This window comes from Anser anser, assembly GCF_964211835.1.
Source record: "Anser anser genome assembly, chromosome: 1".
NCBI lineage: Eukaryota > Metazoa > Chordata > Aves > Anseriformes > Anatidae > Anser > Anser anser.
Window position 1 is genome coordinate 145955817 of NC_139720.1, and position 23673 is coordinate 145979489.

The window sequence follows — 23673 nt, forward strand, 5'->3', positions numbered from 1 at the left end:
GCCCTCTCCTCTGTCTCTGCACCCTTTAGGGTGTCCACACTTGTCCTGTGTTGCCAGCATAGCTCTCACCTAGCACTTGAGAGGTCAGTGAGATGATGGCAGTGGAAACCCTGCCATGGTTCCTGGTGGTGCTCCTTAGGGAGAAGGAGGGACAAGGGCAGAGCTTGCTCTTCTTTCACATGAGTTGGTGTAGCACTTAGGCGTGCAAGTCGGGAATGTAATGGGTGACAGCATTTTGGGGGAGAGGGAGGAACAGGAACAGCCCGAAGCAGGTAGAGGGTGGGCTTAGGTTTGCCAGTGCTCCGGAGATGGCTGACAGTGCTCTGAGATGATCTGTATCACCGTGAGGAAACAGTGACTGGAGAAGAAGGGCAGAAAGGTTATCTTCTTCCGACTGGTTTAATGCACCCTTGAACAAGATGCATGTGGAGGTGTGGCCAGGCAACGTGTTTTTCTGAGCAGGTTCCCTGTGGGTAAATGCAGGCATTGTTGGTAGACCTGCATCACTTCGTGTTTGTTCTGTGTCCCGTTTAGCTAAGCCAGTGTTTCTTGGAAATGATTTCGGGAAGTCAAATATTCTCCCCCTGCCTATCACGAGCGTTGCAGAGTTCCCCCAGTTAGTCATTAAGCTGCTTATCACATCTGCACTCAAACGCTGCCATGTGATAAGCTTTCGTGCTGGGTGCTCCACCGTGGTGGGGTGGAACTGGTCGGGCTGCACTGGAAGAAATGCAGGTGTAGGTAGGTCTGCTGCGCTGCAGGACGCGTCTGCAGTCTGCGTTCCCTACAGCCGCTGCCACGCAGTTTTGTAACCCAGCAGAGCGTGCGGTCCTGTACTTACAGCAGAACAGCCTGCTTGCATGGGCAGCTTTGGTGGCACCGTGCCCAGAGGGACAGGTTGTCCCTCTTCGCCTTGTAATTACTCAGTGGCTTTTTCTCAAGACCGTGTTATTCCTGGGTTCAGCAATTGTCCTTCCCTAGAGGTCTGTCCCACCGGGGACCGCGGGCACTTCACCTTCAGACAGCAGAAGTCAGGAGAGATGAAGCCTACCTGGAGTGCAGCTGTTTGTTTAAAGCCCTTTTGGGGCAGTAAGAGCCTCTTTCTATGCCCTTCCAGAAAAAGGCCAGCCTGCTCTGTGCTGAGGGGCGGGGAGATGAAAGGGTTTAGAGAGGTGCAGCCCACGGGGGAAGAAATACAGCAAAATCCTAATGAAGGACTCCCAAGAGTACTCCTATAATTGGGGAATCTGTATTGCTTTGTTATTGTAATTATCACTGAAATAGAAAGATGCATGACTTTTGCTTTATGAGGCCTAAATGAGAGGAGAGTTCCTTTTAGTTTTTGTTTATTTTTTTAAGTAGTTTCTAACTACCTATAGCGAGATAAAAGGAAAGTGCAGCTGCAGTGAGCTTCTCAGATTTATTTCTATTCCATTTGCACCTGGAGTGTGTTCTTAAATTGGGCTCTACCAAAAACTACCTTAGAGGAAGTGTCTTTAAAGAAGCAGGTTTTAGGCATGTCTTCCCATGTCCTAGGTTAGTAAAGATGCGGAGATCAGCTGGAGATAATGTTGTGGTGAAATGTTCTGAAATGAAACGCAGAGCTATGCAACTAACCCATGGACCTCCACCAGTTCAATGACCTTGCTTTTAAAATACATGCTGTGGGACTTGTTACGGAAGCTTAAGGCTTTCTCTAGGGGGGGAGCTGCTGGGTCATCCACAAATGCAGCACAAACGAGCCAAGAAGGTTGAAAATACAAACAACACGGAATAGTAACCAACCTGCCCAACACAAACCTGTTTGGTCTGCCCAGATCAACATGTGGTGGCTCTGAAATCCAAGCAGACCCGTGCATCTTCCATTGTACCAACTGTTTACACAAAGCTGGAAGCTTTCTGCTTTTCTTCAGTTTAAAAAGGATTATATTTGGCAGGAAGCAAGCACAATTCTGAACTAACCAATAATTTCCATTAATTTTCATTAGTCAGTCCCCTGTCTCTCAATTTAAAAACAACTACAACAACAACAAACTCCAATTAGAAGTTCATCTGTTTTAGAGTATTACATTGAAAAAAGCCTCGATAAATTGCTAGGATAGACTTCTGGAAGAGTCTGTATATATCTCATATGTCTTTCTGATCCTTGTAGGTGCAGTTCAGGTTGGGCACAGGAATTAAGTTTCTGCTCTCAAGTTTCCAGTGACTTCTAGACTATTTCATTAAATCACAACCCTGCCAATGGCTCTGTATATTGCACAAGTAATTACTATATCGTATTTGATCCTTGAAATTTCATAGTGTAAAAGGTTATTGCTGTATTTGCTATCCATGCACCAAAACTTAATTTGTGGGTAGCATTTTATGCTATTTGCTTTGTTTTGTGTTAGACTCAGTACAAAGAAGGAACTGGGGTTTTCCTGCTATCCCTCTTTCCAGTGTTTTAAACTGAGACATTGAAATCCAAACATACCTAATATTGTCTGTCTGGTTTTAACATGCTAGTTGGCATTTGTGTCTACTAATGATGTGCCTGAAGGTATCTAAACATTTCCCTTCACTTCAGGACATACTCGTCTACATGTTTTTACATATTTCTTGGTTAGGTTGCTAATGCAGTGCTGTAGAATTTTTTTTCCATAGTTTTTTTCTCTGTGAGCTTGAACTACAACTGAACTTCTTTAAGCTTTGAAAAAATTCAGCTCCAAATCCCTTTAGATCAGCTCCCAATTTCATCTAGTCAATTTAGAGAGTTTTGTTTCTTAAAATTCCCTCAAACAACCATTGTGAAGGAAAAGCATTATTTCTCTGTATGTTTGGCTGTACTGCTCCATAAATGTCTGAAGGTGAGGATTTCTGTCCCTGGGGGTTCTTCCTCCCCCCAGACTTACTTCCTCCAGTGTGCTGGGCCATTCTTACAGGAAATGCAGAGTGGGGAAGGGATCAAATGGGTTCAGAGAAAATGCTTCCCCCCAGGAAAGGTTTTCGAAAGCTAATTTCCTGCCCAGAATCCTATCGGTTGCATCAGATTGTTGTCAGTCTGTCAAAATTCAGGCATCTGTTGTGAGGTAAAGGGGTGACAGAAAAATGCCACATGCTCTAAACAGTATTAAAGGATTAGTGTTTTATTAATGCCATGTGCTGACTAGTAGCTGACTTAAGGTGGGTGAATTTGGTGCCCGTTTCTCTAGCAGATGGTCAGGTTTGTTTTTTTGTGCAACTCCTCATCTTCTGCTACCCAGTTGCATCTGGAAACATCCTGGTATGTTACAGTATTTATGTCAAGGGCATGCTCCTAATCCCTCTAACTCTCGGCTTGTTTTCCATTTGCAGTTTGAAGGGAGGAAGTACTGTGAACATGATTTTCAAATGCTTTTCGCCCCTTGCTGCCATCAGTGTGGTAAGTTTTACGTTGAGGCAAAGTGCTTCCCACTGATCACAAATGGGAAGTCAGCGTATTGCTGGGGGAAGATGTGCAACCCTTCTGTATCTCCTCTGGGAGGTGGCCCCACACATCTGAACTTCCAGCATGAACTAGGCTTCAGAGAACCTGGGGAGCTGCTTTTCCTACAGGTCATCAATCAGTAGGTTTTTTAAAAAAGGTTTGCGTTATTTGAGTGAACAGCTAAGCTGTTGGTCCAGTGACCCAATGAACAGACCATTTCATGGTTATCTGTACCTACATGCATGTGCTTATATTCAGCCCTTCTCATGCAGCTGAAACCCTCCAGCGAGTCTGTCATCCCTTTTGACAGTTATAACCCATCCGTGTTGTCCTCCTCCATGGAAGCAGGGACAGTCTTCATCATCTACTCTTACCATCAGCTGATGAGTCAGCTGGTCCCCTTTCATATTTCTGAAACAAATTCCTTCAGCATCTGATGTCTAACCTGTGTAACGCTGAAGGCTGCCTTTTGTCAATTTGTCTGATGATGTAAATGCTTGCGTATCTGCTACGCTGTAATCAATTGCCAGGTTTTTTACCCTCTGTGTTCTCTGTGTGTGACACATTTGCTTGGGCAGGGCTGAGAAGTCATTACTGTACCATTGCTTGAGCTGGTCGGGAAGCTCTTGTTTTTCCGCGGTGCCTTGGCAAGCCGCTACAACTTCTGCTTATCTTAGTAAGGCCTTTCCCTTGTGCAGAGGGAGGGGCTGGGTGCTGGGAAAGGGGGAAGCAGATGTTCTGGAGCTTTGAATTTAAAGCTGCAGATTTGAACAAGGAGGGGAAAGGGAAGAGGAAGAAGGGGCTTAATGGTGATATCTGAGCAAACCTGAAGTATGCGGCAAACCAGAAAGTGTCTCACTTCATTCCGTCTGCAGGCAGGCCAGTCACTTCCCAAGCATGAGGACCTGTTGTATTCCTCCAGTCACTCTGCAGCCCCCTTCCTTTGTCCCCTTCCTGCTCCTCTGTGCCAGGGCTTCCCCGTCTGCATCCCTGCTTCTGGCCTGCAAAGGATTTTCGCAAACCCTCCTCTCTAACCTCTTCAAACAGAAAGTGCTGCTCTTCCTGCACGCCAGCATTGTTCACACACGGCTCCTCTCTGTTAGCACTGTTACTCGCCTTTGGTGGGCTGGGCAGAGGAGGCTTTACCTCTTCAGCACCCAGGAGCCTTTTGCAGGATACCAGAAGCTGTTCTGGTCCCAGGCAGAGGGGTATGGAGGAGCTACACCATGTATCTCCAGGGTTTCTCCTGCCCAGCTCCACATCTAAAACAGCTTCAGCTGCTCCTACCCTGGCTCCTCATAGCACCGGCTCTGTTAAAAGCTCATCAGTTTTACGGACTGACTTGTTCTGACAGATGGGTTAAAAGTAAGTGACTTTGCTGGAGGGTGTGACTGGCTGGCTGGGCTGCCTCCCAGGTCACTCTGCTCTCTTACCTACAGCGCCTTATGGGTCCTAACTGAAACTGGGCTTTTCCAGTGTTTGGATTTACTAAGGGTGGCCAAAATCAACAGGGCTGTTGTCAGCAGTGATGCCTCAAGCTTTCCTGACGTTTTTAGAGTCCATCAGGTTTTATTCTTGAAAAGCTATGACTTCATGGGAATGCCACAGAGTTGCATGCTAGACTTCCTTTCATCCACATCTGTTATCTGATGGATCGCTCCTCTTTGACAGCTGTTTGATTTGTAGGCTCTTTGGAGCCACGATTCAGCCTTCCTCAGCACCAGGAAGCTGAGCTCCCAGCACGTTTTAGGCAGAGTGCTCTGGGGCACTGCTCAGGGGCCTTGGCTACAACGTCCATGTAGGGAACAACTAAACACGTGTCCCGTGTGTGGTGGACATGGCTCCACTGCCTGTGCAGTGGAGTCACACAGTGCATGCACAACGGTAATTTTAACACTTTTTCAATGCCTTGCAGGACAGGACTCCTTGTGGTAGGTTAGAAGTTGTTGTGTGTGTTGGATTTACTGTTTAGTAAGTGCATTCTCCCACTGCATCTTTGCACTTTGACTTCATAGTTGTTGTTGTTTTTTTTTTTTCTTTTCTGTTTTTTCCAGTAGGTCCAACGCCACCCAAGCTCAGTTCGGTTGTGCTTAGAGTATAGAGCCCCTTCAAGGCTAGATTACAGACCTAGTGGAGTAGAAGCCACTACTGTGTAAATGACAATTTAAAATTGTCCTCTTCTATAAGAGGAGAAAGGCAAAGATGATAAGGAGACAAGAATGCCATATTATATAAAGAACTCTGTATATTTTGCAAGAGTTTGAGATCAGATGAGAAAAAAAACAGATAAAGGACTGGAAAAGGATAATTGCAGAGAGAAGGTGGAAAAAGGCTTATATATAAAGAACAGAAGGTTGTCCATCAGCAAGGACATCTGCTTCTGACCCACAGCACAAAAAAAAAAAAAAAGCAAACAAAAACAACCCAAATTACAGAGTTTAGAACCAGAACTGCAACACTGAAATTATTAATATATTCTACCAGATTTGGGGGGAGGTGGGCAGTATATGAGGAGAGGATGATGATGCAATTGTAGTGATTCACTTGTGGGTTTCTTTTAACTTTGTCTAGCGTGGTATTGTAAATTCTTGTCATTGTGTTTCTTACAGGTGAGTTCATTATTGGTCGTGTTATTAAGGCTATCAACAATAGTTGGCATCCAGAATGCTTCTGCTGTGACATCTGCCAACAAGTATTGGCAGATATTGGATTTGTCAAGAATGCTGGGAGGTAGGTCTTCATCCTTCTGTTACTGCTCATGAATAAAATGAAATGAGAGGTGGGACTTAGAAGTTATGGCCCTTAAAACTTTCCAGTTGAGATGGAGTAACTGAAGTGGCTTTTATGAGAAAAAGGTCTAAGGGTGCATCACAAAATTAAGAATGAATAGCTTAAAATATGCACATAAAATCTTAACCATTTATCTACCTCAACACCAGATTACTTGTCAACACCAGGTCTCATCTGTACCCGGTGACATTTCAGGATTGGTAGGGTACATTCTGATCAGAGAGACAACATTCAGATGTAGAAGTATTGTATTTTTTTAAATCAATTTTTGTTTTTCCAACATTGGCTTCCAATTTGGGTCCAGTTCAGCACCTTATTCATTAATAAATGTTTTCAGCTCATCGGGATCCTTCACTTTTTTACCAGCTGTGATCACAAGGATGTTTTGCAAGTGGATTATATGGCCATGGACTTCATAAGTTTAATATGACATACATGGTTGTTTTTATAGAATTAGGACCTGTGTGGCCATCCAGCTTCCAAGCTAAATTTTTAAGAGTTTGAGAGTAAAATATTCAGCAGTGAGAATCTGTAGTGAACATTGTTTTCTGTGTTTTGACACAGCTTAAATTCAAACAAGTTGAAGAAATGATAGTTCTGTGGTGATTGGAAATACAGTGATAGCCCTCCTTCTTCTGCACTTGGTTTACCTACCAAAGAAATTGTTTTAAAGACTTTTTCTTCCAAAAAAGGCTGATTGAAATGAAGTTCTAATAGATGTTTGATTTATATTTTTCACGGTACTAACTGGTGCTGGTACTTACCTATGTTTTTTATGTTGTTTCAGACATCTCTGCCGTCCTTGCCATAACAGGGAAAAGGCCAGAGGCTTGGGAAAGTACATTTGCCAGAAGTGTCATGCCATTATTGACGAACAGCCTCTCATATTCAAAAATGATCCTTATCACCCTGATCACTTCAACTGTGCAAACTGCGGGTAACTTGAGTTCTGCAAAGGAAGACAAGAAAATGCTGTTTTTATTTGCTTCTTCCGTTTACATTTTAAAGTGAAATCCAGTACTGTTAAACAGTCAAAAGGGAGAGCTTTGGGTTGCATTGTAGCCAGATGTGTGTCTGGTTATCGCTTTTGGGACGGTGGAGTTAGATATTTAGTTCAAACAACAGCTGATATGTTAGGCAGTAATGAAAGATTGTAATCTGCAGCATTTTCTTAGGAAATACGAAGTCTGGGCACAGGTAAATGGTTTTGTAGCAGCAAAATGATTGATAGCTTCTTTTTCTGCAACAAAGGGTAGGAAAGTGATCCTCCTTAGCTGCTTGAGTTACTATCTTGCCCATGTTATTTCTTTTTAGCTGAGTTGCATGAAAAATTTTGTTCTTTCCTTTTAAAGACATTTTCTTAGAAGCTTTCCCTTACCTCATTTTATCAGCTTCTGCAACTGTAGTCTACATAGCTTCATGTTTCTACATCCTCCCCAGATGCACAGATCAGGGGACATTGTAGGATATAGCACACATTATTAGTTGTTTATTTTTGGTACAAAGGAAGCTATCGTTTCAGTGCTGTAGCAAAGGCTGATTTGAAAATCAACCTGTAGTATTGCGTCAGTGCCAGTGTCAGCTCATATTTTTCTTTCTCTGATGTTTTATACCACAGGGAAAATGTAAAGAATTGCATTTTCCTTTCAGTTTATGTAAAGCTAAAATAAACAGGTGATAAGAGGACCAGAATAGAAGCCAAGCATGACTACAGCTTTCAAACACGTTTGAAAACAGCTCAGTAGCTATTTTCAGAGAGACTTAATGCATTGTACTTAGCAGGGTTTTCTCAGTTTACTATGGAATCAGTCTTGTTTCAAAAAAAAAAAAAAATGAATTGCCATATTTGATGCTGCTAGATCCATTATTGTAGTATAAATCCAATTTCTAAAACAAATGCTAAAAATTAGATTATCTCCAGAAACTCTCAAGAGTTGAAATCATTCAGTTCCTTTATTCATGCTCTCAATTAATTAACTTTTGAACAGGAAGGAGCTTACTGCTGATGCTCGTGAGTTGAAGGGAGAATTATATTGTTTACCCTGCCATGACAAAATGGGTGTCCCCATCTGTGGAGCATGTAGAAGACCAATTGAAGGACGAGTGGTGAATGCTATGGGCAAACAGTGGCATGTGGAGGTAAACAATAGCTGATACATTGTCTTTCACAAATGTAAATATTAACATACCTGGAATATTGCTGATCAGTCTACATGAAAGGATTAGAAAAGTATGCAGGAATAATGAGTATATACATTCTCCTAATCCTATTTTCAACCTTCTCATGTCTGGTCTTTCACTGTGAAATGAGAGTAATTTCCAACCTTGCAGAGACCTTTGACTGTGAAGCTAAAATCATTAATCAGAGGAAGCACTGCCAGGCCCTTATAGAAGAAAATTTCACAAAGTGAAGAGCGGGATATATGGAAAGGCAGTAAAGTTCTGTGATAACTGTAATATTACTGGGCACCATAATATTCTTAAGTCTTTCACAGTTAACCTGCTACAGGTAAAGCACTTCATGGGAGGGTTTCATATTTCAAGGGCATGTACAAGACTTAGTTCCATATCTTCGTTTTAAATTAGGAAGATAAGTGGTCTATTCCTTTTGTTTAGAAAATCTCCTCCAGCAAGAGCTTTCTTCACAAGAGTGTAATGATGGTGCTTATTATTTAATCTCTCTTCATTCTGTTCGTTGATAACACATCACTTTGCTTCCTTTTTTTGTAACTTTTGGATTGAAATGTTGAAGACAAGTTTTAATTCTCCTTTTCAAGAGAATCAGTGGCTCAGTAGACGTGACATTCACATTGTTTGATTTGCTTTCCAGAAAAAATACAGTTACTTCCAAGTAATCCAAAAATGTATATAATTTTCTTCATAGCATTTTGTTTGTGCGAAATGTGAAAAGCCATTCCTGGGTCATCGTCATTATGAGAGAAAAGGCCTGGCATATTGTGAAACCCACTACAATCAGGTAAGGTTGCATATTTTTAGAAATTGTGTTGTTAAACTCATGTATTGATTTTATTAAAGGAGATGGAAGACCATAGATATTCTTCTGATTTCTCATAATCACCTGTGGTTATAAAGCTAATTAGCAGATGTTCTGTTGCAGTTAATTTATATCGGTTTCTCTAATTATAAATCTGGCATTGAAAAACATAACTGCAGGGATTTCACAAAGACTAGATGGGCTAATCAGTATCGAGTTGTTCTTCAAGCTTAGTGGCGCTTATGTAGAGCTGTTTCAAGCTTTTGCATATCTGCGAGATGAGAGCAGCTAATAACACCGAATCTTTCCCAAGAAATATAAGAAGATTTGCCATTCAGGAGCTGTGGTTTGACACGAAGCCTTTGTGAGTAGCGTGTTTTTTTTCTGCTACTCTAAGATGATCCTATGTTAGGATACACAGCATCACCCAGCTCATTCGTTCAGCTGCCTAAGACTACAAAGACTTAATTTGTCAGAGGACACCACCTAGTGACCACTTGCATTTAAATAAGAGCTATATACAGTTCCCTGCAGACGCCCTTAATTGTGCAGTGCAGCACTGTAAGGTATAAACCATTATTATTTGGAAGCCAACCACAAGGTGTCACGTACACACCTTTGCTTGGCTGAAGTAGGCATTATCTCTGGGAGTTGTAAGGCATCTGCTAATTACAGATGGATTCTTAATTTGTCAGCGATGAAGGGCAGATGATTGAAATGTTGCTGGCACACTTGTAGGCAATAAATGCCGTGACATTAGTAGAAATAGCTGCATCCATGACAGGGCAAGAACGTACACCAGGCAAGAGTTGTATGTTGAAGGAATGTCATTCGCTACATCAGCTCCTACAGTTAGAAAAAAAATACATGAAATTTTGGGCATACAAAACCATTCATAGATAGTTACATTGTGGACAGATGTTAAGTATGGAAATGGAATGAAGGATTTCTGGCCTTTTATTTATTGATTGATTGATTTTAAGAAAAATAAATTAAGCATAGCATTTCCTTACAGCTTTTGCCAGAAAAAGTAGCATGTTGTTCTAGTCTTGCTTTTAAGTCCAAATATTAAATTGGATGATTACTAAAGATCTGTATGTGACTTTGCTGTATTTTAAATGTTCAGGATTAGAGAAATAGTAAAACAAAACAACACAACATTTTTAGAGTGTCAAGCAGATGTAAACAGATGTTTTCATCTTCAACATTACAGAGACTTTTTCTGATAAGATGATGCAAAACTTAATTGGAAAACAAAAGCAGACCTGCTAATTTTCTCTTTTTTTTTACTGAAATAAACAGTAAAGCTACTGTGCCCATCAGCCAAAATAGAGTGTTTTGTTATTTTGAGAAGCTACTCTTGATAAAATCATTCAATTAAAAATTCATTACTTCTCCTTCCTCTTCAGCTGTTCGGTGATGTTTGTTTCCATTGCAATCGTGTGATTGAAGGAGATGGTAAGCACTTTTCTGACTGTTTTCTTAACGTTACATTTTGATGGAAGTTCTTTCTTAACAGCAGAAGTAAGGCCGTTGTTGAATCCCTGGCTGTTCTCATTAAACCAAAACAGGCCATTATCTTGATCAGAAATTAGGATAGATCTGATTAGTCAGAGGCCAAATAGTAGGAAGACCTTGTAGTGAATGTTTTGTGATAGTGGAAGATCACCCAGCGTCTAAAGAGAGCTGTGGTCAGCTGGAAACCCTTTAGTAACAAGGAAAGGCCAGGGATGCTGGGAGATGCACTGGTGGCTTCCTGCCCCACCTACCTTAAAAATGAACACATGCAACTGTGAGAATGACTACATTGGCATCTTCTCAAATGAATTTAGGGATCATGATCCGGATTTGAAAAAGAATTTAGATATTTAAAGATTTAGGTGGGCTTTCTAATGGTTTTTTTTAAGTGCCTAACTTTCATTATTTCAATCCACTTCCTGGAGGTATTTGCCTATCTATCTCAGGCACCTGTCTTTTGAAAATCTAGGCTGATGATAATTTCACAAAACCAGGAAGGAATTGTAAAGATCTGTCCTGTGAAGGCATAAGCGGAAATGAGTGCTTTAATTTTGGGGGGCAGGGGGAGGGATTATTTTGGATGCTTTTTGGCATTTTATCATAGCTGGTTGTCCAAAGGCAAATCATTCTACCTGCAATAATGCCACATTACTTTGTTCCTGGTTACACCTGCCTGAAGTAAACACTGTAATACCAATGTTAGCCTCACCTAAACCAAAGCTATTAGCAAAGTGGGCGGAAGCCTCTAGCTTTTAAAAGGAGCCATAAGGTAGTTCATAGTCATGTAAATATAGGGTGAGACCCACATTCTGGGAATGTGCTTTCCCCACATTTTTGGGACTGGACTGTACCTGCAGAACAACAATCCAGAAGGCTTTGGAGGAAGCTGTATCTTCCCCTTCGCTGAAATCCTGAATGAAGAGAACTGGGGCTTGAAGCGAATGAATAACTCAGCCTTGCCTGATCACCACATCTCTGTGTGTTTCTTACGTTACATCGTGTAATCTGACTCCCATATTGTATGTGTCAGCCACTGAACTGAACAGATTGAAATGTCGTCATTTCTTTATTTTCATGGTGTGTCTTCAATTATTCTACATTTCTTCTTTCACTCCTGCACAGAAATTTGACACTGCTGTCACAAATGATGAGTATCCAGTACTTTATTTTCTCTCTCTCTGGTGAAACAGACATCTGTGGCAACAGTTTTTCAAGAGAGTGTCTATGACTGTATTGGAGAGGTTGCTTATAAGCGAAGACTTTCATCTGCTTAGTATTATTTTGGCAAGCGGGTGAATAACTGTATGCTTCTGTGGATGTGCTTGGCCCAATAGTGTAGGAAAAAAAAGTTTTGCATGACAATGTGCTGGTTCTGTTTGCTGCTGACAAAATGTTGCATTTTAGGAGAAAAGCATTGCATTGCCCTGGATCCTCTACATTTGGTTAAAAAGAGAAGCAAGTTTTGGCAAGGAACATTGGGAAGGTATACTGTGAAAGAGAGGAGGAACAGAAAAGAGAGATAAAGAACAAAGAGAAAAAGCTTTCTCTCCAAAACAAAGAGTAAAAATATATTCATGTTTATCATGATAAAGTGATTTATCTCGTTAGTCCATAACTTTTTTTCACTTTGGTACCTCTGATTTACCAGCAGTGTCCTGATTCCTAGCTTCAAGTTAGTTTCTTCAGCCAGGCAAGTGCTATAGTTGATGGCACTGCGGTCTGAGCAGGGTCTGGGGAATGAAACAGAATAAAAACATAAACACCCTTTTGCTGGATTGCTTTTCAGCTGAAAAAGTCTCCTGGTCATGTTTGAAACATGGCCTCATAAAACAGTTGCCTGAGGTCAGCATGCTATGAGATGAGGTAGAAGCAAGCAACGCGAGTCAGAAATTTGTTAAAATGGTCTTGCTGGTGACCATAGCATTGTATGTACCCTCAGAGACAGCTTTATCAACACTTCATGGTCCCACTGCACAGCATTCACATGTACCTATGTGCCTTCCTAGTCTTGCCATGTTATTGTTATGGTCCTCAATACTTGATATAAGAATCAAATGATTGTTCTTCATGTCTCGTGAACATTACAGCTTTTTCTTTATATGTATATTTTTTGTAATGCTAATGATTTCCTTTTTCTTTTCACTTGCTCTAGTTGTGTCTGCTCTGAATAAGGCATGGTGTGTGAACTGTTTCGCTTGTTCAACCTGCAACACTAAGTTAACACTCAAGTAAGTTTATTGATAGGTGTGATGCCTTCAAAATGGATCGGTGGTTATCTTTACAGTGGAAATGTTGCTGTAGTTTAACTGTTACGGTACAAAAACCATACAATCAGCACTGAGAAAATTGCGCCTGTTTCTTCCTCTTGCTCTATTTACTAATCTACATCTTTTTCAGCTGTCTGTTCAGTTCTTCCTTCAGTTAAGTCTTCTTAACTCTCCTCCTTTTCTGTCCCTTTATTTTTTCTGTTTAACTCTAAAGGGATAAGTTTGTCGAAATTGATCTAAAACCTGTCTGCAAACATTGTTATGAGAAAATGCCAGATGAATTTAAGCGACGCCTTGCCAAACGGGAACGTGAAGCGAAGGATAAAGAGAAGCAGAAAAAGAAAAAGCCAATCTGTCTGTAAACTTTTTTTCCTTCTCACCACCACCTCTGCTCCTTTCTTCTTTGGTTAGTGCTAAGGGTGCTTTTATTTAAAATTTTTGCATGCATTCATGGCAATCAAAACCAAAATATTTTTCACACAACTGCAAACTCAGAATAATGTTATTTCATTATCTTATGTTTAGTCTGCCTTGCTCTGCAATGAGATTTGAAAGGCCTTTTAAGTGACACAGCTAATAAATATGGACACTTGGGAGAAGACTGCATAACTCGCATGCAGTACTGTAATTACTGTCTACAATGTATATAACCTTGTGGCAGTAACTTCATAGACATGTATAAATTGGAGCTGTATTTTTTTGTCTGTGCACATATGCTATGATACTTACTTTTTTCAATATCCTTGCCATTAAAAATGGGACTTTTTTTTTCTTTGCCTTGTCATTTTAGGAATAAATTTGTTGAATTTGATATGAAGCCTGTCTGCAAAAAGTGCTATGAAAAGTTTCCTCTAGAGCTGAAGAAAAGACTGAAGAAACTAGCTGAAACTTTGGGAAGGAAGTGAAGACTTATCTGCTCTCCCTGTTCTTTATGAAAATGTTATACGTATTACTCGTGGGGGGGGGGGGGGGGACTTTGAGGCTGCAATCAGAGAACAGATTGTGATGCATGCCTTTCAATCAAATCGAGATATTTTGAAATTTTCCATTCTCTATACATGTACATGTATACTTATTTGTTGATAAATAGGCCACACTTACAGACTAAATTAAATATCAACTCACCTGAAAGGTTTCTGACCCTGATAATGCAGTTGAACTGGTACAAGTGCACCATTGTGCACAGTAATCTCTGTGGAATTTTAGATAGAAAATACTCTTGTGAATACCTGCAAAGACACACTTTGCAAATGTGTCCAACGTTACGGACACGTAGTGTCATTTATATTACTGAAAGTATCGATGTGCAAATTAAGCATGAGGATAAAACTTTAAGTGTCTAGGGCAAGAAACCAAACATACCTCACTTCGTGGAAAAAAAACATGCCTAGATTTCAGGTCAAATAGTCTCATTAAGGAGCCTGGTTTCAGATGATTTGAAAAGTATCGTGTTTCTAAATACAGTCACTGTACAAATGACCTGCTTCTGATAGTTTGTGCTTACATGATGAATCTTTGTACATCAGACTTAGCATGAAATATCTATATGAAGTCTATATTCCTACTGCAAGAAATGAGCATACTCAGAACTACTTGAATTTTGCTATATTCCATTCAGAGTAACACATTAACTTTTATATATGCTTTTGCATTGTATTTACTTTTTGTGCCTTATTCTGCTGGACCATACATAACAGTGTTCCATTAAATATATATATATAGTTTTATTTTTATTTCATATTTTTATGCAGAAACTATATACAAGGTATTTTCAAAAGATAACATACTTTGCCTTAATTATTCAGGATGCAAGAGGAATTTTGTTACAAATGTGAACACCTGAGGTTTAAATTTAGCTTCTTGGCTTCTTTAACTTCTACAACAGTAATGGAAATGCATATTTCAATTAACTGGCAATATTACTTTTACACTGTGAGTGTAAATATATGTGGTTTGATCCTGCTAGGATCTATTTCTTTAGTCATCCTCAAGAACTGAGCTCACAAGGCATCAGAATTCCTTATAACATACACCTGATTGTTTTATACCGTTGACTTCTATTCATGCACACCTGTTATATTTTTCCTTTTTCTATTGAAAATACAGTTACTTAGGAATTCTTGATGGTACTGTGTTATCAAGTACACGTGTTTTTTTTTTCTTTTTCACACTAGTGACTTACACGGATTTTGTGTAATTGCATCATAGCAAGCAAAATTTCCTTTCCTGTTTATGGAAAACTAGTTGCTTCAAAACATCTTTCCAGTGTCATCAATAAAGGCTATGTTATTAAAACTTGTATCACGTCTCTTAAATGAGTGTTTGAGATGGGTGGAAAAGCGGCGAGGCAGCCTTTCTTCCCTATGCTTCTACCTGTGACTATGTAAATACTTCCTTATCCTGATTTAAAGGAGACATACGCCTAACCTACGTATGCACTTTAGTTTTTAGGTTTAAGAAAGAAACTGCAGTTTGTTTCATAACGAACAACTTGGTTCTTCTGGCTGTTTTCTGAATCGGCACAGTCACTAGGTTTTCCTAAAGAAAATACCTTGTCTGAGTTTAAAATGCATACCTTCCTACCACATTTTTCTCTCCTGTTTTCAATGTAATGCGGCTTTCACCTCAAACCTACAGTTTAGTGCTAGGTAAGGTATTTTTTATTGTTATTATTGTATATATTTATTCAGTACAGTAACAGTTCAGTAGCTGAATGCAGTCCTTATTGTGTTCATGACAAGAAGTCCTCTCCCCCCCCAAAAAAAAAGTTTATATAACTAGCCTGATAACACCGTTGGGATTTTGGACTATGCAATGGATCCAGGAGACCACTCTCAGCAATACGTCCTTTAAATTGTAATTCAGTTCTTCTAGTTTTCTCACGCTCCACTGAGAGCATGCACAGCCCTACTGCTCAAAGAGTGGGGTGGAAACAGTCCCTGACCCCGAGAGGCATGGCCTGCCTTGCGTGGTTATATCCACCCAGCACACGGCAGCCTCGTTTGCGCCTCCTGCAGGCTCTGCGGTAACCCTGTGACCTGAAGTCAATGTTTTTTGCTGTTTCCAAGTTCTTGATCATGAAGACTGCGCTCTGGTGCAGTAGCACCAAGGTCGTGGCCTCTGTGTCATTAACACCAGTGTATGTGTTTCAGACCCCACTGTGTAGCACTAAGAGCATGCAAGGGTTCAGGGGTTCAAAGCCTGCTGCGTCACAGAAATATTTCTGAAGGATGGGGCCGCTAGAGGCCAGGTAGTCCAAACCTCTGCTCAAAGCAGGTCTAACTTAAAAGCTGCACCAACACCGAAAGTCTTACCCAGCCAAGTTTTGAGTATCTCCAAGGAAGATCTCACAAGCCTCTGTAGGCAGTATGTCACAGTGTTTAATCACCCTCCAGGTGTTTTTTTTTTTTTTCTTCTATTCTTATTATTGGAGCCCTCTCTCCAGTGGAGGGTTGCCCAAATTCACACTGCTCCCTTGGGAGCTGTCTTTGGAGTGAACTATCATTGAAATAATACCCATGGATTTTGTCATCAAGAGCATTATTAAAAGCAGTGCAAAACAGGGAGGGAGCTAGCAATTAGACAATTAACCTGGACAATTACAGGTCTAGTGCTGAAGCTTACTTCCTGGTCTGTCAGTATTATAAATATTTCACATAGCTGGACGTGCTTTCTTTAAAGAGGCTGAGTTTATTACTGTTTTTTTGAACCTTGACCCCTACTAGGTCTCTCAAAGGAGGCTGTGGGCCTGGGATTTAGGAACGGATGCCTCAGCTTTGCCCCCTTTTTACTGCATGGGATCAATCATGCATGAGCAAGAGAGATTCCTTTTGAAGCTCCTGCTTAGAATAACAGTAGGGAGCGCTTCAGAAAGCCCAATGGATGTAGCTGTAGGGGGAAGGAGCTGAGCCTAAAGCCTTTCTGCCTCCAGCAGTGGCAAATCCTGAGCTCAGTTCCTACCAAGGTATCAAGATGTGTAGTGAGCCAAGCTGAGTATGGTCTGGTTGCAAGGTTAGCACTAGAGCCGGTCAACTGCTGGCCTGTCTGGTGGGCTACCTTCCTGGTGTTGCAACCACTGGGGACAACGTGGTGCTAATTCCACAGAGATGCCGACCAGCGTCAAGGCACTCGACCTTGTCTGTATGAAGGCAATTTCACACGCCTCCCCATGATGAAAAGCAAAAATTTCCTCCAGTGACTCCCAAGCCAGCTCTCGGATTCTCCTCTGCACCAGCGCTAAGACTTCTAATCCTCAGCCTGGCAGGTGTTGACAAACTGCTTGTAACCCCAGTCATTTAAAAAGCAGAGGGAAAAAAAAACCACGCTAATTCTTCTTATGGAATTAGAGCCAATGTGTAAAGAAATCACCATTAATAGAGCAAATAATAAAAGAGAGGGTTAACTCTGGTTAACTAGGGTTAGGGTGTTAGGTGGCTGCTGCTGATCTCCTTACAGAAACAAGGTGGATACTTGATTTTTCCTGCAAAGATGGTAGGAGTTGTGGAGATGTCGGTAGTGCTTAGGTGTAGCAGGAAACTTGTGTATGTCAATGGGTTGCTAGAGACTGAGAAGGGGATGAATTTTTAATGAAGAGATATTCACAGAGGTATCACACGACTCAGGGACAGCCCAGTGGCCACATTTTGACCAAAGTGACTGGAACTTGCAGAAAAGTGAGCTGGGCACCTCCAGCAAGCGGGCTCCTGCTGGGAATTAAGCCATGGGGCAACTGCCTTACGGCTTAAAAAAAAATAATAATAAAAATAGTTTAAACCTCCTGTCTCAAGCTTTGCAGCCTGCTCATCTTAACAGCTGCTCCCAGCTGATTTCTGAAGGGCCATTTCCAAACTCATTTCCTAACGCCCCGTCACGGAACCCCAACGACCGCCCCCAGCGGCCGGCCGCCAGCCCCGCGCATGCGCTGCAGGCGGGGTGGCCCCACCCAGCTTCCCGCCCCTCACTGTGGCGACAGCTTCTGCGCGTTCACGGGGGGCGGGCGCCGTGGGGCGCGCGGGGGGAAGTTTGCGTAACGCGCGGCGGCTCCTGCGCACCCTCCGCAGGGCGGGCGCCGCAGGGGCGCGCGGGAACGTATGTAGCGTGCGCAGCGTGCGCAGCGTGCCCAAGGTGGGGCGTACGCGCTACGCGGCGGGTGCCCCCGCCGGGAGCGGCGCGGCGCGGAGCAGAGCCCGGCCGGGCTCGGCGCCGCCGCGGCCGCCATGTTGAGGCGCAGCAAGGCCGAGGTGGAGCGCTATGTCGCCACCTTGCAGGCCGCTGCGCCTTCGCTGAGAGAGGTGAGTGAGGCGTCGCCGTTTCCCTTGGCCCGGGGGGGAGAGGCGGCCGGGGCCCCGGTTGGCTTGGCTGAGGGTTGGGGTTGGGGTGGCCGGCTTCGGGGGGGGGGGGGGTTGGGGCTACCCCTGCCCCGCGGCGCTTCACGGACGGGAGGGGGTTTTTAGCAGGGTTTTCCTCGAGGCCGGTGCGAGGGAAAAGGGGTTTCCTCACGGGAAACGTCGCGGGTCTTTCCTCCGGCCGGTGAGCCCTGGGTTTGCTGTAGGAGGAGCCCGCCGGGAGTTACAGAGCCGTTCGGGTTTGTGGGCCCCTGGGTCCTAACTTCCCGGCGTTACTTCCCTTCAGAAACTGAACTCACAGATAGGCAGCACGCCGCCTTAAACTTTCAGTTTCCTTTACGTGCGGCGCGGTTAATATTTCTGGGCGGCCGCTTCGTGAAGCGGCAGCGTCGAGGGAGGGAGAGCCGGGAGAAAACGGCTCTGCTCTCTGTCACTAGCCGGGCACAGGGGTGAAAAACTCCAAGCGTTCCTATTATAGCTGGAAAATGCTACGCAGGTCTCAGCCGACTGATGCAATTCATGGGGCCCTAATCCTGAAAGATGCCGTTCTGCTGCTCTGAATTGGTTTTATCGCAGAGGCAGAATATTTAGCAGCCTGAATGTGCCCGAGCTAACCATTATACGTTAGGGACTGCATGCAGGGCCTGTGTACACCATCGTTTGTGCCTTTCCCAACAGCAACAAAATTGTCCTGTGACTTTGTTTATTCGACTTGGGTGCTGTTTAGATTAGACGGTGTCAAGTGCATCGCTGCCAGACTCACAGATACTTTTCCACAGTTTTGATATTTCTGGTGGACTCAACAAAAAACATTTCCTCTCCTTTTCTTGTGCTCAAGGCCACTGGATGCATTTAGTTTTGACTTTTGAGCGATGTTTACAACTGACTGTGTCGCACAGTCCACGGTGGAAATAGTTACTGGTTTCCTTGTTGTGTTGATTTCAGAGGGAAGGGTCTTACAAGGCTGCAAGCGTTTATTTTGAGGTTTCTTTTCATCCCTGTATACAAGGTGTCAAGTTTGACTCCACTCTGGCATGTCAGTGCGTCTTTGTGATACCTGAAAATATGGACTGAAGACTAGGAGGCCTGCTTTCATTTAAATTCACTTTTTAAAGTTTTACGTAGATAACTTCAGGGTGGGAGAGGGGTGAAGACTGGCAGTTTGAGTGTGTTTAGAATGTAGACAGTTGTTTAACGTTTTGCACCGTAGACCTAACTACCTCCAGTATTTTGGAGTTCACAAACAAAACCTGCTTTTGATCTGATGTTGGGAGCTCAGATTTTAAATACATGTTATCTAGCTTCTACCTTGAAGTTTTTGCTTGTGACTTTGTAGTTTCATAGCTCATTCCTTTGACTCATTTCCTCCTGCCCGTGCTTCTGCCATCTTGCCCTCTTGCTTGCTCAGTCTTCTGTTTTGCCTTTTTTTTCCACTTTCGTTTCCCTGTTTTATTCCTCCATAAATACCTTTCACCTTTCATCCCCAGAACAAGTGTGTTCAAGTTATCTCAGACTGGTAACATCAGAAATAAATTAATGCATCAATGCATTTTGTATATAAACTGAGAGTAAGTGGGATTTCTTAGTTGAGGAGAAAGCATTGTCTACCTATATTTAAACAGTTGTATGTGACATGTACTAGAGCAGGACTAAATAGCATCTTCTTGTTTAGTCTATCAGATTTAGGGATTCGTTTTGCAACCTTGTTACATTGGGGAAAAAAAAACTGTACGTTAAATGTAGCTGACTCCATTCTTCTACACTCTTTAGTCAGAAGTGTTTATGAGCTGTTACAAGTATTAAGGCTTGTTGCTTGCTTCACCAGTAACCTCAATTTCACGTTAGTAGCCTTCGCCGGTTACTGGAAAAACATTGTTTTCCAAATCCCACATCTTTCAAAAACAAAGCTTTGGATATGAGGAACGGACTGGAGCTGATAACTAGTTATCAAATTCAGTCTCTCAAAAGTATTAGAAGGGTCTTCCTATTCAATTACTTTGAAAGTGTTGTACGTCTAAAATGTGCTTGTCGTGTGTTTTCCCCTTCAGAAATCGTTGAAAGGATTCCTTTTTGCTAAGCTGTATTTTGACGTCAAAGAGTATGATCTTGCTAAAAGGTAACACACGTTGATGTATGCTGTTATTCTGTTCTCTAAAGCATAATAGAAAAGCTAAATGAATATGAAGTAGACTGGAGAAATCAAGATCACTATCATGCTGCTTTAAGGTAGCAGTAGACATGGGTATCAGATGCTGTTTAAATCTTTATAAAACAGCAACTTAGATAAATATCTATGTGATATTGAAAAACTTACCGTTTGAAATGGCTTTTATTCCACTGTATTATGAAGTTATTACAGTTTCTGTGAAGTTATTACAGTTAGAGTTTCTTTTTTTAATAAACACCAATACTTGCTGGCAAATAAGTAGCATCTGTACATGTAAAAATAATGTTGTTCTGTACTTTAAGGTCCAGACCAGGTATCTAGAACCAACCATGACTGCATTTCCTGTGTCACATGTTAAATTCCTGCTTCAGTTCTATGGAGGCTGGGGGGGAGGACAGAGAGACTCATATTATTGAGGAATATTGATCCTTTTTTTTTTCCTGTTCTGTAGGTACATGTATACATACCTCAGTGTGCAAGAGAGAGATCCGAAAGCACACAGATTTCTTGGACAAATTTATGAAGCTGAGGGCAACACTGAAAAGGCTTTTGGATGTTACAAGGTAAACACTCCACTGACCTCCAATGTCCTGCTTTAATCCATTGCAAAGGGACTTTTAAAATCATGCAGTTCTGGACATTTCTTAAATGCATAAAAGAAAACATATTTGTGGAAAAAGTGTAATATGTATGCTTTCCGTTGCCAAATGCGTATATGATGTACTGCAGAGGGGATTCTTCATTTGACATGATTTGCTTCAGCAGTATTTTTTTTAAGTTGATTCTTTTGTGACCTAGACTGGGTCTTCGTGCTACCTGCTATTAAATTCTTTCCATATCGTACGTTGCCCTTTGGACTAAGGATCTGTGACTGCTGTCGAATTCCCTAGCAGGGGCTCTGATGACAGCAGTAATCTAGTTGCTACTGGAAGACTAGACCTAGGGTGTTTTCTAGTTGTTTGTATTTATTGCTTTTTTTTGGGTTTTGTTTGGGTTTGGGGGCGGGGGGGGGAGTGAGATGGGGCAGGGCAAACATAATTTACATTTATATGCTTGCCCAATGAGAAATTCACCATCAGAATGCCTTTGTTCAGGTTTTAGGGAGGGAGAGGATGTGCTCAACAGTTTTGCTGCCAATACATCCCAGCTTGTCTTAGTGTGTGACTTAATTATATCTTTCTTCAAAAGTGTCCATATGGAGTTAGACTAAAGGTACTTAAGAGTCCAGCTGCCTGCGTATAGCTGGTGGTAGGGGCAGAATAGCTGGCTTTTGCATTTTTGCTCTTCTAAATCTTTTCTTTTCTGAATTTTTGCTCTTTTGAGTTGCAGCAGATGTATCTGGGTGCTGTAAACTAGTGATAAGTTTAGAAACTGAGGTCTTTCTTAATGTATTCAGAAAGTATTTACTAATAGATCTGTCTAATTTGAATACCTGTGTCTTTTCAACGAGTGGTGTAATTCTTTCCTGTTCTGTGTGGATTGCAAGATCAAGTTACCTTTTTTTCCTGACTTTTTTTCCGTGTGTGTGCGTGGGGAAAACTAGCGCTCTGTGGATTTGAACCCAGCACAGAAAGATCTAGTGCTGAAGATAGCGGAGTTACCGTGCAATAATGACATCACTGATGAAAGAACAAAATACTGGGTTGAAAAAGCTGCTAAGGTGTTTCCTGGAAGCCCTGCTGTTTACAAGTTGAAGGTAAATGCCAATTTCCAACCTCTGTTCTGTGACTTAAAGAAGCTTCTAGTATCTGACTGGAGCACTTTTCCCGTGTCATCTCATGTAAAACTTCCTGGCTAAATTATTTTAGAATCTTGAGTATTAAATCTAATGGAATTAATATTCTTTAGATTTAATTCTTCTAGAATTTATTCTTCTATTTAAAGAAATGTTAATTTCTTTGCTGTTTGACACTTCTGTCTAGCTTTCAAGAAAACTGCAGCTGCAGGCTCTCATACGCTTCTCAAGGTTTCAGGGTTGACAGTCTTCAAAAATGCAGGGAAATCATGTTAGTAGTCACATCCAAAAAGTTAAGACTAGGTAGGCAGTTCTCTATTTATTGTGTGACTGGCAGGAAGGTGGCAGGCCTGAGAACTCAGACTTCCTTGCTCTCTACGCTGCTTTTTTGTTTTTTTAATTTGGATTAAAAACAGCATAAAGTAAGGAACGCTCTAATTCTCAATTACTGTGTAAATGCCTTCAGTCACACAATCTCACTTTTGCACAGGTATTAGTTTTGTGTAGCACAGCAGCAATGACACCTAGTCTTAAGATGCTTGTTTCAGACAGGCTATTCTGTGTCAGGGTATGCTGTCTTTGAAGCAAATGGTTTCACAAGCTGAACATACCATCCATAAGAGGCAAATTGTTGTGTTTTTTTTGTATTTTAAATGTTTGAGTATTTCTTCAAACTTTGTAATAACTGGAAGCTTTTCAGCTTTAATAGTTTAAGTAATGTAGTCTGTGTGGTGGAGGCAAGAGAATTGTCTCTTAATGCAGTTGTTGAAAAGGCCCACATGCAAGACGAAATATTAACGTGTTGCCTTCATGTTCAATAGGAGCAGTTGCTGGATTGTAAAGGTGAAGATGGATGGAATCAACTTTTTGACCTTATTCAAGCAGAGCTCTATGCAAGACCAGATGATATCTACGTTAACATCAGACTTGTTGCACTGTACCGCTCAAATAATAGGCTGAGAGACGCTGTTTTCCATTGTCAGGAGGCAAAGAAGAAAATACCTTTGCAGTCGAGCTTGGAATGGTGCTCCTGTGTCATAGAGACATTTGAGGTGTGTAATCATATTTTGATATTGTGATAATCTTCCATATCATTTAAACTAGCTTGTGTCTCTTAGTTCATTACACTGACAGCTATTTCTCAAGTGATTTAACTCCTTCAAATGCAAATTAGTGAAACCACTCAAATTACAAAGTACTTCCTTGGAGTTTCCTTCCTAGAGTTAAATGTTACAGAGTTGTTTAGTTTCTAATTTCAGGGACCAAACTGTTCAGGCAAATAGTTCCCTGGAATTTTGCTGTTGGTGAATGTCTCAGTAGTGGAAATAGATTATGCAGTAAATGATAGTGATTTGTTTTGGAGAAGTACTGTCTTTGCCTTTATGGAAGGATGACTGTTCCTTATCCTCTG

At 41.7% G+C, this 23673-nt stretch overlaps 2 protein-coding genes across 4 annotated transcripts in view; both read left to right on the forward strand.

Moving 5' to 3' along the window:
* Positions 1–15314, forward strand: part of LOC310892171 (LIM and senescent cell antigen-like-containing domain protein 1) — a 24295-nt gene extending 8981 nt beyond the window's left edge. Inside the window, exons 1-9 of one of the 3 annotated variants that reach the window (XM_083819574.1) lie at positions 1–2262; positions 3334–3400; positions 6055–6175; positions 7023–7172; positions 8224–8374; positions 9120–9212; positions 10640–10688; positions 12901–12976; positions 13806–15314. The exon at positions 1–2262 is cut by the window's left edge and continues 256 nt beyond it. In XM_083819574.1, the coding sequence (XP_083675700.1) occupies positions 2242–2262; positions 3334–3400; positions 6055–6175; positions 7023–7172; positions 8224–8374; positions 9120–9212; positions 10640–10688; positions 12901–12976; positions 13806–13920 (843 nt within the window). In that variant the 5' untranslated portion in view covers positions 1–2241 and the 3' untranslated portion in view covers positions 13921–15314. Of the gene's footprint in view, positions 2263–2908; positions 3401–6054; positions 6176–7022; positions 7173–8223; positions 8375–9119; positions 9213–10639; positions 10689–12900; positions 12977–13805 lie in introns of those variants that run through there. The other 2 variants (XM_083819575.1, XM_083819573.1) reach the window with 2 other exon arrangements.
* Positions 15315–17998: 2684 nt separating this feature from the next.
* LOC310901425 (E3 SUMO-protein ligase RanBP2-like) overlaps positions 17999–23673 on the forward strand; it is a gene marked incomplete at its 3' end in the record, with an annotated part of 66453 nt that continues 60778 nt past the window's right edge. The window contains exons 1-5 of the mRNA XM_083840947.1: positions 17999–18306; positions 20409–20476; positions 20979–21090; positions 22071–22223; positions 23084–23314. Coding sequence (XP_083697073.1) covers positions 18232–18306; positions 20409–20476; positions 20979–21090; positions 22071–22223; positions 23084–23314 — 639 coding nt within the window. The 5' untranslated portion in view covers positions 17999–18231. The remainder of the gene's footprint in view (positions 18307–20408; positions 20477–20978; positions 21091–22070; positions 22224–23083; positions 23315–23673) is intronic.